This window comes from Saccopteryx bilineata, chromosome 10, assembly GCF_036850765.1.
Source record: "Saccopteryx bilineata isolate mSacBil1 chromosome 10, mSacBil1_pri_phased_curated, whole genome shotgun sequence".
In the NCBI taxonomy this organism is placed as follows: Eukaryota; Metazoa; Chordata; class Mammalia; order Chiroptera; family Emballonuridae; genus Saccopteryx; species Saccopteryx bilineata.
In genome coordinates, this window is record NC_089499.1 from 34,499,094 (window position 1) to 34,511,658 (window position 12,565).

The 12,565-nt window shown below is 33.4% G+C and overlaps 1 protein-coding gene across 2 annotated transcripts in view; it reads right to left on the bottom strand.

The window, feature by feature from the left end:
- Positions 1-12,565, bottom strand: part of PIK3R4 (phosphoinositide-3-kinase regulatory subunit 4) — a 72,624-nt gene that overhangs the window by 38,895 nt on the left and 21,164 nt on the right. For both annotated transcript variants that reach the window (XM_066244899.1, XM_066244898.1), the window contains exons 6-8: positions 10,812-11,033; positions 4,728-4,901; positions 995-1,140 (exon numbers count right to left, since the gene is read on the bottom strand). In XM_066244899.1, the coding sequence (XP_066100996.1) occupies positions 995-1,140; positions 4,728-4,901; positions 10,812-11,033 (542 nt within the window). The remainder of the gene's footprint in view (positions 1-994; positions 1,141-4,727; positions 4,902-10,811; positions 11,034-12,565) is intronic.

Genomic DNA, 12,565 nt, shown 5'->3' on the forward strand with positions numbered 1-12,565 from the left:
GTATAATTAAAACATTTTATAAACAAACTTCTCAACAGAATAAGTGGTCAAAAGTAGTAGGAATCTCTAGACCTGATTTTCTAGGAAACTAATAAACTTCAAAAAAGGGGGGCATATTTTCTAGTAATATTATTCATCCTTCATGTATAAATAATTTATTCTTAGGGTAAAAATTAAAAATTCTACAAACTATGAAATAAAGAAGAATGATCCCCAGAAATGGATGACTACGGGAAAAGTAAGGGCTGAAGGCACAACCAAATTCTCATTTCCAGAGGATATCCACCACCACCTTCTCCAACAAAAGGGAAGGTGCATTGTGATATAAAAGCAGGAAAAAGCCAGAATCATGTCAATTTGCAAAAGAGAAATAAAGTTTTAGTAAAAATAGAATATTTCAAGATGTTTTAACAACCAGAATCAAATCTCAACAGTCCATTTGATTTAAACATCTATTTTGACAGTTGGCTGTCCAGCAAGCTAAAGGGTATAAATATTAACAAACTGGGTAAACAACTGCCTTGTACACACCAATGACCCAAAGTTTATATCCAGTGCTATACTGCTGGAGGCTGGGGGTGCGGGGTAATCATTAGATTAAAAAAAAAAACACTTGAGAAAGGTTTCTTTCTAGTTTATTATAAATGCCGAGTTGAACTGAAATGTGTCATACTTTTAAAAATAAAATCAGAGGCCTGTGAATATGCTTTTCTGCTATATTTCACTTAAACAGCAGATTTTTTACATTACACATAAAGGAATAAAGTATGAACCACTGGGTGCTATATTATGCATAACATGACACATAACATACTAGTCTCTTGAACGTTCCTCATCTTCAAAAGTGTTTGTTCCATTAACATTAAACTAGCTTGAATCTGAAAATGCTCTGCCCAATTTAAATCTTTAAATATTTAAATAAAAATAAGACTAAACCTTTCTTTAAATGGCACAGTTTGGAGGGAGGATTGATTCCAAGATGAAACATATTTACCTGTATTATTGGTTGAGTAATATATGGATCAAGGTAAGGCATCAGTTTACAATACACATCAGCTGTGCTTATTTGATGAGCTACCACTGTGATAAATCCTACAGCACCATAGCGTATCCAAAGATTGGGATGACACAGAAAGGGGGCTAAAGAAGAAAATAAAGGTACGCATTAAACCATGTTCATAAATAGTTTCAAACTACCGGGATGAACAAATTTTTATGTGCAGGCGCCTGATAGTAACGTGACAAAACAAAGATTATACCTGAGGTGTAAAGTCAACCAAGTGAAGATACTGATATACTATTCCCTACCATACAAGAATAAATGCAGCTACCTCCCTTCTGAGAATGTGAATTTATAGTTTTTAGTCATGGCTGAAGATGGGTGGGCATCTCCTCATTTACAGGTCTGGATCAGAAGCTATTAGACACAGAGACATATAAAGTCCCAGCACTATTCAACAAACTATTAGTGCCCCTCCCACTTCCCTGAAGAAGTCCAAGGACACATCTACTTATTCAACTTAAGAAACAAAGAAACAAGTAAGTTTCTCTTCTCCAAGCCATAGCATCAAGATTAAGGAAATCATTTCACTTGACATTCTTTTTAATATAAAAGTTTAATCAAATTTACTACATCACAAGGCATTATATAAATGAAAACTAAAAAGCAGAAAACATGATGCCACTCCTAAAGAGTTTAAAATATAAGATTAAACCAGAAAATTAAATGTCTTTTCACCCTTTTTAAATTACTTTGTGTATTATACCTAAAATCAGTGATTTCAACTAAACAAGGATTCAGAATAAAATTCAAACTCCTAAAAAAAATATTTACATTAGTTCTGAGCATGCTTAACAACATCAGCATTTAGAGGATATTATTTGTGTAAAAAATTCATGCCAACAGAGAAATAAGAACAATGTCACATGCTAATATTATGGTATAAAAAGAGGGAGGAGAAAAAAAATTGTTCAAAATATGTCTCCAAAGCTCTCTCATTCCAATTCTCTTACCTACACACAGAAAGGGTTTTGATTATTACATAGACATCCTGCAGCCTCTGATACCTCTGACAAGGGAGGGCTCTAATTTCCCTGTGACAACAGGGAAAATGAAGACTGAAAAACCTCCAAAAAGTAAACCCAGAATGACTTGACACGAGTTGGGCACTGTATGAGGCCGAACTATTGGTCCCAATTCTTTACATTATCTGTATTATCCAACCATACTCTTGCCTTGTATTCATGCCGCTGTCGCACTCATATTACCTGCTCTGGCCAGTGTGATGTTAAAGCAAAACAAAGGCCTGGAGAGTGAGGCTTGCTCTCTCATGCCTCTGCCATCCCCCAGAACACTACCCCCGAATGAGACGGATGGATCCATCACGACACAGTCTAGAGATGCAAAGCCTTACACATAAGGCTTCCAGATGCATTACAAGAAATTTACTGGGCATTTACTGAGATTTTGTAGTTGACTGTTACCTAGCATTATTTTATCAATAAGTAGCTAATAGATACAAAGAAAACAAGAAACCAGAATGAAGAGGATGTCTTATAAAACAGTGTACTCAATCTGTTCTCCACCCAACACATTATAATTATCTAAAGACAAGCAAGGGTAAGGTGAGTACTCAGAATACCTAAGTGGGAAAAGAATAGTTTTTGAAGGAACTACCAAAAAAATTATGATAATCACCATCACAACCACCACCAGCCCTTTAAGAATCACTACCGAACACTACTAACTATGCTAACAGAGAGATGTGTACAGTTTATCATTTAGGTGTTTCTAAGTTACTAAAAACTGGTTTTTTTAAACAGTTTAAAATGACAACAAATGATTGTCTACTTAATTTTTCTCAGCAAGGTTTCTTCTTTTTCCCCATGCTGGACCTAAATTCAGTTCCAGTTCTGAGGGAGTTCCCCAGCCCAGAAGTTGCACCACACTGAATTTATTCTATACCTAGAGACAGTAATTTATTTTGGTGCTAAATTAAAGCTACCTGAGTACTTCATGTGTTCATCCTGTGATCAATGACTAGAAACAGCAGGGCCCAGAAAAACCTCCACAAAATTTAAGAGAAAGGGTAAAGAACTGTCTTTATGATGACTTTTGCTTAAAAATCATCCATTTCTCAGATAAATAAAATGCCAATTATAAGCAACATTAAATATCAAAAGTAATTTCCAAATAATTAGTCAACAGAATGTATTATGTGAAATTGGACTGTATTATGAGTACCTAGAAGGTATTAATTAAAATAAAGAGAACCAAAGTCAAAAGCAAGAAAAAGTCGATCTTTGGGAAGTAACGCCACTCTTACAGGAAAAAAAAGCAAGCACTGATACGAGAACTCAGAAACTAAGAACAAGCAGGAAAACATTCCAGGTAGCAAGATGTGCATGTTACACAATACACTTTCCCATTAATATTATTATGAAAATGGGTGCTTTCTGTATCTGCCTTACACTACAGAGAAATTCAAAATCAATTCTAACATCTTTTGCTTTATTATATATTAATAATTTTTGGTTCTATTATTAGTTTTTTAAAATGGGAAAGAATAGATAATGAATCCCTCAAGGTTCAACACTTTAGCTCATATGAAAAATCAAAAACATATCAATGAAATGGCAATTTTATCACGATTGTACTGCCAAAACTCAACAATTTTCTATTAAATTTTCAATTATTTTTAATCACCAAAACATTCAAATCAAATTAAAGATATATACTAAAAGAATGATTATATATATAAGGGTAAAAAATAAGAAACCTTGCATATACTTAAATTTTCCATAATAAATTTCAGAAAGCTACATTTATGCTTTATAAATTTCCAGAAATTTCAAACATCTCTACTAGCTACTATCTAGCTTCCCAACAATCAAAATAAATAATAACTCCTTTGTCTTTTTTCTGAGGCGTGCCTCAAAAAAAAACAACTATCAATGAATTATAATTTTCTATTAATTTTCCTTGGCAAAGTCTTTAGTAGTAATTAAGTATTTTGTCTAGAAGTCAATATTCTAAAATTTCATGTTCTCTCTGGACAAGGCCTACTTGTAATCTTAGTTTGCTAACCTTCTTAAAGTACAGTGGTAAGAAGACTAAAAGTTCCAAATATTCTTTATTTTACAATGTGTTGTACTGACTTGTCGGCGTTTCTTCTGAATTTTAAGTTGAGGTAAATTGGTGATTGCTATAAAGGTCAAAGGATTAATTCCTTTCACTGGCTAATAAAATTACTAACAGCAGTAACTTCAACACTAAGAGTTCTTAACTGGCAATGAGCACAATGACGCAAATCACAGACAATCCTTTACATCCAGTTCAACTTGACTAGTGCTCCAGTGTCCAAAAAATTAAATTGACTCTTCAAAGCAGTGAGACTTTCTCTATATTGTATCAAAAACAAACAAAAGCAAAATCTTCATTTTTCAAAGACCACAAAGACTTAACTACAAATAAAAATTAAGAGCTATTTCCCAATCTGGGCTGGAGATCTAAATGATCCTGTTCGCCTGGCTGCCTGCCTGTCTCTCACATATACGCATGCATTAGCATGCACAAGTGTGTGCACACAAACACATGCATTATATGGGAACAATAATGTGGAAAACCTGACTCTCTATTGCCTAGAAGTTTTGCAATGCTCTATCAATCGTTATTTCTCTGGCCACATCCTAATTTCCCATCCTAATATTGAGAAAGAGAAACTTACCAATATCACTAGCGAATTCATAGACATGTGGTTTTTGTAGCAGCCCTAACTGGCACATACAGGTAAGGGCGTTAAGAGCTTTCACAATAACAAATTCCTCAGCATCACTAAGACCTTGTTGCAGCAGGGGTTTAAGAATTGAGGAGCTCTGCCAGCCAACATAGGCAGCAACACCTGAAAAAGAGAAGCAGTGTTACATAATTACATATTTTTACCTGAAAGTACAAATGCCATTAAGTACAACAATAAAATTATTCAAAAATCAAGTATATTAAACAATAATCGGGGAGACATCACACTTCATACCCAACACAATAAATGAGAAGACCCACACCAAAGGAAATCATCAAGAAATTCTGAAACACCAAGGGGAAAAAAATCCTAGGAACTTACCGAAAGAAATATCTAAGTCCCCTAAAAATGAAGAAGAATGACTAGCATCACATTATCTTCAGAAACAATGGAGCTAGAATACAACAGAGCAAGACCTTCAAGGTTATGAAACAAATATACCCAAACTGTCAATAAAATAATAGAACAAAAATAAATCATTTTGAGACAGGCAAGAACTGTATAGGTTTGCCTCCCATGCTACCAACTCTAAGAAAGTTACTTGAAGATATACTCCAGCAAAATAAAGAAAATGTAGAATGTACAAAATGGTAGCTATAACCCAAAAATTCAAGGGGGAAAAAGGATAATACCTAGCAAAGATCTAGAAATCAGCCAAAATTAGAGCTAAAAGCCAATAAAATCTTTAAATATTAAGAAGAAAAAGTGGAATTACAAATAATAAATAAAATAGGTAAGAAAGAGGCTAGATGTTATAGATAAAGTGAAGAAGGTATATTACTTCCCTCTATAAAAGGAAAACAAAGGAATATGAAACTCTACGACAAACAAATTTGTCAAGAAAGTCATGGAATACATATAAGATAAATTAAAATATGCAATGTATTTAGTAATTGACAGAGGAGAGAAAGGCGAATCCATTGACTCTGACGCTATAAACATTCTCATAAAGGATAAAGAAGTCATAGCATTAGAATTGTGGTGAATCAAATATAAATAATACACTACTTGGCTCTACAGTCAATAAATTACACATTCATAATCGTAAATTTTGTTTTGCAATTTTATAATCTGTATACAAAGCACAAAAGACTATTATGATTACAGAGCATAATGTTAATATTGCCAACTACGACAACGCAATTGGTACCTGAATTATCAACCAAAAAAAAAAAAAGGAAAGGTAGAGAGAAAGAAAGGGGGACGATATTCTTGTAGTGCAAATCAGAAGGCAATCAATAAGAAATAGGTCTAATTATTTAAAGTTATAAGAGTAACAAACTAAAGCACTAAAAATAGTGATCTGTATTTCAAAAATGGGGGGGAAGAGGGATCTGGTATAGAAAAAAGTAAAGAAATAAAATCTAAAGTTGATTATTATAAAACAGTAATATGAAAGTATTATTGAGAGGTATGGCAATGATCATCTGAGGATGTCAAACCAAAACCACAAACCAGAACAGATGCCTCTAGAAAGTGCAACTATCGCTTTTCATACATTACTTTATGAATTTAGAATTTTAAGTAATTTCTAAAAACATATTTTTTCCTATAATATAGAAATTCTTTTTCTGTAATAGAAGTAAAAATACTATCTAAAATTCCAGTGGATTATATTTAGAAACTTCACAAACTGAAATGTATAATAGCTAAGACAGCTCAAAATATTTTGGAAAATAAGAGTGAGAACTGAGGAACTTATCTAAATAATACTAAAACTAGTTATGAAGATATAATAATTAAAATATTATATAGCTATATGAATAGAGCAGGCATCCCCAAACTGCGGCCCCCTGAGGCCATTTATCCAGCCCTCGCTGCACTGCTAGAAGGGGCACCTCTTTCATTGGTGGTCAGTGAGAGGAGCACTGTATGTGGCGGACCTCCAATGGTCTGAGGGACAGTGAACTGGCCCCTGTGTAAAAAGTTTGGGGACCCCTGGAATAGAGAGTACAGCCCTGGCCAGTTGGCTCAGCAGTAGACCACTGTCCCTGGTAGTCCTGGGTTCGATTTCTGGTCAGGGCACACAGGAAAAGTGACCATCTGCTTCTCCACTCCTCCCTCCTTCTCTCTCTCTCTCTTTTTCTCTCTCTGTTCTCCTCCTGCAGCCATTGCTCAAATGGTTCAAGCAAGTTGGCCCTGGGCACTGAGGATGGCTCCATGGCCTTACCTCAGGCACTAAAATAGCTCGGTTACCAAACAACGGAACAGTGGCCCCAGATGGAAAGAGCATCACCAGTAGGAAAATTGAACCTAAAAAACATAAACATACAACAGATAACAGAAACTTTGCAAATCAATGTGGAAAAAAATACAATGTTTAATAGTGTTAGAAAACTTACTTATATTTCTGAGAAAAATTTAGATTTCACATCCACAGCTCAAAATAAAGATCAATTAAACAGTTAAGTGTGGTGTGAATAATAAAACATTTAAAAAAGAAACAGAAGACATATACCCAGAATATTAACCTAATTCTGGAACAAGAAAAACTGTAAGCACAAAAGTTAAAAAAAATCACAAGGCAAAGATCAAATAAAGTGACTATATAAAAATTACTTAGAACATAAAAAGTAATAATCAAATAGAGAAAAAATTTTGCCATGCAAATGATAAAAAGTTATTTAATGTCCTTAATGTAGATATATAAAAAGCTTAAAGATATCAACAAGCATAGTACCACCCCCCCAAAAAAAAAATTGGCCGAAATAAAAATTCACAGTAAGAAATATAAGTAATCAACATGACAAAGTTGACAAATACCATCATTTCTTTTATAGGTGGAATCTAAAAACAAAACAAAACAAAGAATAAAAAATAAAAATAATAGAAAAAAAATAGAAACAGACACATAGACACAGAAGACAAGATGATGGATATACCAAAGGAGGAAGATTAACTTTGTTTTAAGTGTTAACAAAACTCACACAAGTTTTTCATCTTCACTAATAAGCAAAGAAATATACTATATTGAAATAAGTTATCATTTTACCCTACCAACTGGCAAAGATTAACTGAAACCTATTCTATACTGTAAGTGTGGAGTACTATCAAACAATGCTGATGAAAGTGGAAAATATAACCTTTTTTAAAAGCATATAAAATGTGTCAAGAATTTTAAAAATATATTCTTCTTTAACCCTTAGTTTAAATACCAGATTCTAGACTGAAAAAATAATCAGAAACAAAATGTATATGCAAGACTACCTGTATAATATAGGATAGGAAAATTTTAAATATACAACAGAAGAGTTAAATAAATTTTGGTTAAACTATATAATGAAATACTTTGATATATTAAATTATGGTTCAAACAATTTTGAACCAAAATGCTTATGACATACATTACTAGAAAAAGGTTTAAGAAGATATATGAAAAGATGCTCATCTTCATTAGCTATTAGAGAAATGCAAATCAAAACTACAATGAGATACCACCTCACACTTGTTAGGTTAGCTATTATCAACAAGACAGGTAACAATAAGTGTTGGAGAGGCTGTGGAGAAAAAGAAACCCTCATCCATTGTTGATGGGAATGTAAAGTAGTACAACCATTATGGAAGAAAGTACGTTGGTTCCTCAAAAAATTAAAAATAGAACTACCATATGACCCAGCAATCCCTCTACTGGGTATATACCCCCAAACTCAAAAACATTGGTACATAAAAACACATGCAGCCCCATGTTCACTGCAGCATTGTTCACAGTGGCCAAGACATGGAAACAACCAAAAAGCCCTTCAATAGATGATTGGATAAAGAAGATGTGGTACATATTTACTATGGAATACTACTCAGCCATAAGAAATGATGACATCAGATCATTTACAACAACATGGATAGACCTTGATAACATTATACTGAGTGAAATAAGTAAATCAGAAAAAACTAAGAACTATATGATTCCATACATAGGTGGGACATAAAAATGAGACTCAGGGACATGGACAAGAGTGTAGTAGTTATGGGGGGGGTACAAAGAAAACCAAATAGAAGGTGACAGAAGATAATTTGACTTTGGGTGATGGGTATGCAACATAATCAAATGTCAAAATAACCTGGAGATGTTTTCTCTGAACTTATGTACCCTGATTGATCAATGTCACCCCATTAAAAATTAATAAAAAATTTAAAAGAAAAGAAAAAAACAATAAAGTAACAAAATAAAAAGAAGTAATATAACATATGCATAGCACTTATGTACCAGGCATTATCAGGCTTATGTACATGTTAATTCATCTCATCTTCAAAACAACCAGTGAACAACCAATAGATAGGTATTGTTATTGTTTCCATTTAACAGGCAGGGAAACTAAGACACAAAAGTGTAAATGAGGCTGACCTGTGGGGGCACAGTGGATGAAGCATCAACCTGAAATGCTGAGATCGCCCATCTGAAACCCAGGCTTGCCTGGTCAAGGCACATACGATACGCAATTATTACAAGCTGATGCTTCCTGTTCCTCCCCCCTCCTTTCTTCTCTCTCCTCTCTTTAAAATCAACAAATAAAAATCTTTTTTAAAAAAAGAGTAAATGATTTCTCTAAAAACCACAACTAGTAAGTGAAAGAGTCACAACTTAAACTCAACAATGTGGCACTGTAATGCCCACTCTTAACTAGTACACAGTAGTGCCTCTCAGCATGTATGACAGAATGGGATAGACGGGATGGAAAGAGAAGGAAAGAGCCTATAGAAAAGAAACACCAAAACTTTCATAGAGGTTAAGATTAGAGAGTGTTTTCTCCTTGGTTTCTCGATTTTTCAAATTTTATACAAGCATGTATTACTTTGATAAACAAACAAAAAATCAATGGAAATTGTTTTTAATTGAAAAAAAGTAATATAATGCCATGTTTCAAAATACACATGAACTGACCAATAGATGAGAAAGTTCTAAGGACCATCTTTACTCAAGAAAATAAAAATAAACTATTTGAAAAAAGAGAGCAAGAGGACAGAAAGATGTGAGGAGCAAAGTATTACTGTATTCAGAAACTGAATAAGGTGGAGTCAGATGCAAAACTGAGATGAATCGATAAATGAAAAAACAAACTAAAGATGTCTGAAAAGAGGAGGTACAGTAATCTTCAATAATAACAAAGGAAGAAGAGCAGGCAATTGAAAAACGGGAAGTACCCTTTTCTGCAAAACATTGTATGGTAGCATTTGCAGGAGCATTAATACCACTGCCACACGAGTTTCTTTCCTTCTCTTAATTTTTAGGAAAATCCATTCCACAGCAAGCTTTTTCACAGTTGCTTTCCCAAATTACTGGGAAACAAAATCTAAACCCTACAACTTCCTGCTACAATATGAGAAAGTTTGAGTACCAGCAAAGCCTTCCAAAGTGTAAAAGAGTTTTTAAACCTTCTGAGTTAACAGACAGACAAGCTGTTATAGTCATGTCCAAAATAATATAAAGACAGTTAGTGGGTAAAAACAACATGGCTTTAACATATACTATTTCATAATTGACCAAATCTAAATTTTCTGATTATACTGATTTACAATCATAATTACACTTTAACTGTTATTTCTCATTGCAAAAGTAATGTATGTTTACTCTAAAAAATTTGACAAATATGGAAACAATCACCTACAATCCCAGTCCCAAAGTTAACCACTATTTACACCTTAGCATATATATCCCAAACTTTTTTATAAATACATGATTTATTATTGTTACCTTTATACAACTATAAAGTTGATATACAGTCTACTTTAGTCACTTTAATATTTCATGATACTTTCCCAGATCATTATTCTTTTAAAACATAATTTTTAATGACCATGTGGTATTAGTTGATATGGATCTATAACAGTTAAATTAACCAATCCCTTGATCAACTAAGATATTCTTAACATCCAAAAGCAGCATGAAGACAGACAGAAATACTAAGAATTCATTTCATTATTAATATAATTAGGTAGTATTGTCACCTTTCAGATTGTATTTCTTTGAAAAGATAATTCAAAATCTTAAAGATGAATCAAAAATAAAAAACATACCAACTATACTATCAAAAAAAGCTCCACGCAGATGCCAATCATTCTTATCATTTAGGAAAGTAATCATGTGGGACAATAAAACATCATTGGCTTTCTGACGTCCAAAGAAGACACACAGCCGTGTTATTCCATTTTCCATTAAGGTTTGTTTCACGATATTTTCTGGGTCACTTAGCAAAGTGACAACCTTCTGCTGGACCATTTCATGCAAGGCTTGGAGCTCTAAAAAAAAAAAAAAAAAGTAAAAATAGGTTCAATTTTTTTCCATAAATATATATACTCAGTCTTCCTTCTTATTCCTCAGAGAAATGGAATGATTACAGAGGCTACTATAGAAAGTCTATAATCACTAAGTTTTTCCATTATTCCAAGTTTAGTCTAAAGGATAGATGGGAAGCTGAAGTATAAAACTGAAAGACATCCTAATAAGTTGATTTCACAAGCATGGTTATTACTATCTCACTAAGTAAATAGCTCTATTTATGAGGTTTAAGAAGAAAAGTGTGGGAAAGCACCGAGGGAGATCATACTGCTCCAATAAGATCAACTTAATCAAGAATTGAAAACACTAGACTGGTTCAGGATATAATCAAATGGTGCAGGGCAATACTTTTAGAAAGTATTTTTAAAGGCTGGATTATCATATTTCAGAAAGCCAGGAAATCACTGCAAGTCCTGTCAAGGCTTCTCATGATCTGGTCACTGCCACCTTCCCTTCCCTGACTTTATCTATCTACCCTCCCCTTTTAATTTACTTAGTTACCTGCCTTTCCCTTTCTCAAATGTAAGCTCAAGAGCAGGGATCTTTTCTGTCTTATTCATCACTGTATCCCTAGTGCTTAGAGCAGGCACAGAATTGCCTGATGAAGCTATCTTTAACAATTATCTGTTGGCTAAATGAATGAGGGCAGAGGCCACTCCTGGTGCAGCCACCGTTAAGGGAAAAGAAAGTCTGACACACAAAATTACAACGTTCACATTAAGAAAAACTTTAACGTCCCCAAAATTTTAACACCTAATTTCAATATCTTAAAAAGATCCAAGTACATGGTTATAGAAGGTTGAAACAGTATTATTTTCTAAGTAATTCATGGAAAAAGTATTTCCTTTCTGATCTATCCTTCTGTAAGTTCAAAATTATTTCATTGTCTTCAACTCCAGATAATTATGGTGCCTAAAAGTGATCGCATTTCAACAGAGTCATTGCGGCTATCCACAGCGTAAAAATCTGAAAACTAAACTTCTTTAGTTTTTGTCAACTAGAAACATCTTAGACCAGACCTAAGCATATTATTCCACTTTCAATTCTCTAACTTAATAAATATTAACTACAAACCTGTTAAAAGTGGTATGGATGTTAAGAAACTTAAGACAGGAACTCTGACCTCAAAGAATTCACCATCACCTTTGTCCTTTTACAGTAAAATGTGTAGGCTTTAATATGTAAACCACAGATACTATGAAGAAAACACAAGTTTATGGTTGACGATACACAGAATATACTCACATAAGGAGAAAAGGTTTATATTCTTTAGCTACAATATTTTCAATGATTTTTTTCTTTTATCATAAGAATGATACAATTTAGTTAGCTTTACTGTTGACACAAATCAATTCGGGCTGAAAAACAACTGAGCTTGGAATCTGTGGCCACAAGCTGATCATTCTCTGGCTAGATAAGTGTTCAAGAGTAGAAGAATCAGAAACCAAGGACCCTTCCAATCTATACATCCAGTATTATTACATCTTACATG